The following is a 4,808-nucleotide window of genomic DNA, read 5'->3' as shown; positions in this document are numbered from 1 at the left end:
GGCCAATTGTCGAGCTCTTTTACCTGCCCATAATCTTGTTGACTGGGCCAATTGTCGAGCTAGGGCTGGGTCTGGAGCTCACAGACCCCTCAAGCTCGTTCACAGGCTGGGTCACAAACCCTTCACATGCCAGGCTGGGTCACCAGACCCCTCACATGCAGGTCTACGAGCTAGGTAACCGGCAAACAGGTCCTTGGATGCTGTAGGTTAGAGAGCATGGCTGCACGTGGCGGACGCCCAAGGCAGATGCCAGCCAAGCCATGGCACCGTGCAAGTGCACTAACTTCACTCCCCCCAGGTTGCTTACAAAGAATGTTCCACACCACCTCCAATCATCCTTAAGGTGGGGGGGAGGCTGATTTAATTATTCTATTTTCCCAACATATATGCTTACTTATTTTCATTTCTAAAGAAATCAAGTCATGGGTAATTCTTAAAGAGCTTATTTTTCCTTAGTTTTGATGAAAGAATGGGTAAATTATATTTGAAGACAATGGGTTGTTTTGCTTCCATCTTGTAATTTACTTGTAATTTCAAAGAAAGACAGATGCCACCAAAAAAAAAAAAAAAAAGGAGGGGACAAAAAAGATATATAACTGAAGTTTTGTGAAATCTACATGATTTAAACCTCTGGAAACAAGAAGTCTAAATGTGTCAATAAGAGATATGGAAAGAGTGACATGCCAAAAAAAAAAAAAAAAAGGAGGGGACAAAAAAGATATGTAACTGAAGTTTTGTGAAATCTACATGATTTAAACCTCTGGAAACAAGAAGTCTAAATGTGTCAATAAGAGATATGGAAAGAGTGACATTTTGGAATATTCATGTTATTGGTGTGGGATTAAGTTACATAGCACAAGAAGGCCCACAGAGGGTTGATCAAGTTGACTTTCCAAAGCTTGAATATCATATTCTGAATGTGCAGCTCTGAAAAACTTAATTGATTGGGCTTAAAATTTATCATATTTTAACATGTATATATGTTTTCATGCACCAAGAATGGTGCTTTTAAAAAGACATCCACAGTTCTGGTGAGAACACTGAAACTTTGCTATTGGCCAGTGTTTTCCCATGTGGAAAATTACAGAGTTTTTATAAGCCTTAAGTAGATCTGGAAGAACTTTAGAAAAAGTTTCAGCTTTTGCAAAGCATATTAATGTGGTGAAAAATGACTGAGCTTTGCTTCTTGGGAAAAAATACTTAGTATCCTGATGAGCAATGTTATTGTTCTCAAATTAATGGAAAAATTTCCCTATTTTGCCCTGACTTAAGACTGTGAAAGACAGAACGAGTGAGGAAGCCGCTGAGCACAAGAGGAGGGGGCAGCGGTTTTGTATGGTCTTGACTGTTCCTTCGATCTACTGCTAGAAATGTTGGGAAGCTTCACAGCCTGCATACTTCAGCAGCATTTTTGGGAAAACTTTTATCCTCTGTCCCTCTCTGTTTTTGGCTCATTCTGAAAGATAGTAGAAATAGTTTGTGCTATATTAGAAATTTTAGAAATAGTAAAAAATGAGTAGACTCATGGTCCCCTCGATGCCTATATCTAAAGTACTTATTACAGACTTTAAATTGTTTATGTATTTTGTCTCCGTAGGCTTCTAGGAGGGGCTGCTTGGGAGGCAAAGCCCATGAAAGGGCTGTAGGTTAGTACATAGCCCTCTACTCATGGGTGTCTTATTGACCAAGATGCAGTTCACCTTGCCTTGTGCTTGGGTCAGTCCTGAGCTACTTACTCAAGCTGAGGGACACGTGGGGATCATCCTGCTCTCTTGGGACCGAGATATCCATAGTGATACCTTGGGGACATTGGAGACACACATGGGTTTGATACCACCAAGTTCTTTTGGAGGTACCAATGTTGTTGGCAGTGATCTTTGTGTCCTTCTCTGCCACTTCCTTTCTTTGGGGCTAGGGTCACTCAGAATTCCCCCAACTTTGGTCTTGTCCACTGGGCAGATTATTATACCTGTAGAAATTAATCTATCCATTTTATGTGCTCACTCTCTCCTTGTGCTTTTCTTTTCTGCCTTTGCTCCAATATCTAACATTCCTCCTTTTCCATTTTCAGGCCCTTTTCTTCTCTGATGTTTCTAGAAACTCCCACCTTTTACTCACAGGCACTTTCCTCTTTTCTTTCTTACTGTATTGCAACTGGGAGAGAGAGAGAGAGTGAGTGAGAGCAACACACCTCCAAGAAACACAGTATTCCAGGGGTCACTCTATCCCTTGAAGCTCGACTCTGGCTGATGTTTCCAACTTATAGCATTTTCATAGTCCTGGAATTCTCAGAAGCTTACTTCATCTATGTTTAATACAGATTATATTTCTGTCACCGAAAACTGATGTTGACAAATGTGCATAAGCAAGTGCCTGGAGGTGCCACTAGGACTGGCTGATTTATTCCAATACTTACTTCTAAGTATTTGAAATATCTAAAAATAGTAATATCTGTCTCTTTATTTCCTTCTCCCTAAAAGATAACTGTTTTAGGTTGTATTTTATTTTGGAACAAAGCAGACAGGAGAATTCAAATTGTCTAAAGCCCTACCGCCATCCAGCAGAAAGGAGGAGCCCAGGGCTGTGGTCTGTTTAGCCCCCTAATGTGCATTTCCTTTCCTCGGCAGGCTGGCTACATGTCTGGGATGCTGGTGCCCATAGGGGTGGGGATAGCGGGAGCCTTGTTCATCTTGGGAGCACTCTACAGCATTAAGGTGATGAATCGCCGAAGGAGAAATGGCTTCAAAAGGCATAAAAGAAAGGTATGGCACCAGCAATAGCAAAACCTGACCAGTTCCAGAACATTCTTTCCTTATCTAATTTGCTGAATAAAGCACATGGGGCTTAATGGTGCATGAATGGTATTGACGTAACCAGGGGTTTGGATTAGCTGTTGTAGCTGCCTCAGCTTCATTTGTTAGTGTGTCTTTTAAAATGGGCCTGTTTCTCAGCTTTGCTTTGCAGCAAAAAAAGTTTAATGCTTTTCTGTTTTCTTTCTCTAGCAGAGAGAGTTCAACAGCATGCAAGATCGAGTAATGCTCTTAGCCGACAGCTCTGAAGATGAATTTTGAATTGGACTGGGGTTTCAATGGGATATGCAACAATGTTATTTCATTTTTTATTTTTTGAGAAAAAAAAAAGAATGACATCCTGCCACATTGCTGCTATCAGGTCCTTAGTCCTAGTTTCTACTAGGTAGTAGATTTTTCTTGTACTGAGCAGAAAAGGCATGCTGTATACTAAATGTAACATACAATGTTTGGTTTTAATCTGTAGTGAATTTTTCACAACAGTAAGCTACAACTCATAAATATGCAGCATATATGTTGTTCAGCAGGAGTTGCTAGGTTAGTTAGGTAGAGTAAATATTTTGTATTTTTCCACAGTGTCTTTTCCTAGGTTTGGATTACCTTCATTAAATATAATGATTGTTGCTGCCATGGCATGCTTGACTTTGAAATAGACATTTAACAGAGTAACTTCTCATGATCACACTCTACCTGCTTGAAACCACAGGCTTGTGGGCCATGGCACATACCGCCCTTGCCTCAAAACTAGCAGCAGCTCGGGATGAAATCTTCTTTGTCAAGAAGATCTCTCAGCACATTTGGATTATGTGTGGATTTGTATGTAACTTGTATAATGTACTTCAGTCTCCTAGTTTTATTATTTTTTCACCTGTTTTATTCTGTCTTGGCAAGGAAAAAAATGCACTAGAAATAATACATTAAATTTACTCTCAATCTTAATGTATGCTTGCTTTCTTAAATAGTGTGATTGAGTCCAACAGGCCTATCAACAGAGTCTTACATGTTTATCATTTTTGTTTACTATTTGACTTTGCCAAGAAGAAGTGAGGAAGAAATCAAGAAGAAAATGAGGGTAGGTAAGCCCCCAGAGCATTTATCTCTGCCATTTGGTTCTGTGCTTGCAGGACCACTACTATGAATAATTCAGAATGTTGCCTTTCTACGTATGTGGTCTTGTCTGTGGAAGGAGTGGGCTACCACCGGCTTTTATTTGGCTTGATTAGAAACATAGACATTCTGTGGTAGAAGCAGGCCCAGTGGCCAGAGCCCTGGTGCATAACGGAGCTCGTGGAAAACCAGCCTCTCTCAGGGCATTCCACTATGGGGTTGTTGGACTATGTTAGATTATTTCTCATTTCCCTTGGAATATAATTTTCTGCCCTATACCAAATAGGGTATTCAAATACTCTGCTTGAATCTGTGCATTTGGGACTTGCAGTTAGTTGAGTTTTGGGGTAGAGACTTGGTTCATTTCTATGGAATAATAAAAGTTACTACCAATACTGTCACTATGGAGAACTTGTTCACATTACTAGAGCCTGCTCTACTATGTTCAAGGCAAGCTACGTAGTTATTCCTCATAGCTATTGTGTGAGGTAGGACATATGTTTCTATTACCCCATTTGACCAAAGATGGAACTGAAACAGAGAAGTGAAATGATTGTCCAAAGTTAGACCCAGGGAGAATCAGCATGAGAACCCACTTGGACCCCTATCTTCTGTTCAGTGCCCTTTCTACATACTTTGGAGGAAGCAGTGACATTTTGGTGTCCTTCTTTAAAATCAAGGTTCTAAGGAAATAGCTGCTTGGTCAAGGAACATTTGGAATGAGTTTCTGTCTTTGTTAAATGAATGATGCTTTGCTAATTTTTCTCTTATATACACAATTTCTTTCCTCCCCATCTCAGCTATTTCCTTTACGATAACATAAATTCAAGTATCATCTCTAGGAAACTAATAGAGAAGCTTGTCTAGAATCCATTCTTGAATGATGGCTGG

The 4,808-nt window shown here is 40.1% G+C and overlaps 1 protein-coding gene across 1 annotated transcript in view; it reads left to right on the top strand.

Moving 5' to 3' along the window:
- The window catches only part of LOC103604651 (uncharacterized protein C14orf37 homolog), an 11,086-nt gene extending 7,337 nt beyond the window's left edge, over positions 1 to 3,749 (top strand). Inside the window, exons 2-3 of the mRNA XM_008589223.1 lie at positions 2,628 to 2,762; positions 3,003 to 3,749. Coding sequence (XP_008587445.1) covers positions 2,628 to 2,762; positions 3,003 to 3,071 — 204 coding nt within the window. The 3' untranslated portion in view covers positions 3,072 to 3,749. The remainder of the gene's footprint in view (positions 1 to 2,627; positions 2,763 to 3,002) is intronic.
- The last annotated feature ends 1,059 nt before the right edge of the window (positions 3,750 to 4,808 follow it).

The sequence above is a fragment of the Galeopterus variegatus genome, unplaced genomic scaffold (assembly GCF_000696425.1).
Source record: "Galeopterus variegatus unplaced genomic scaffold, G_variegatus-3.0.2 Scaffold5306, whole genome shotgun sequence".
NCBI classification, from domain to species: Eukaryota; Metazoa; Chordata; class Mammalia; order Dermoptera; family Cynocephalidae; genus Galeopterus; species Galeopterus variegatus.
Note: the sequence above shows the minus strand (reverse complement) of the source record. Positions and strands in the feature narration are given on the sequence as shown.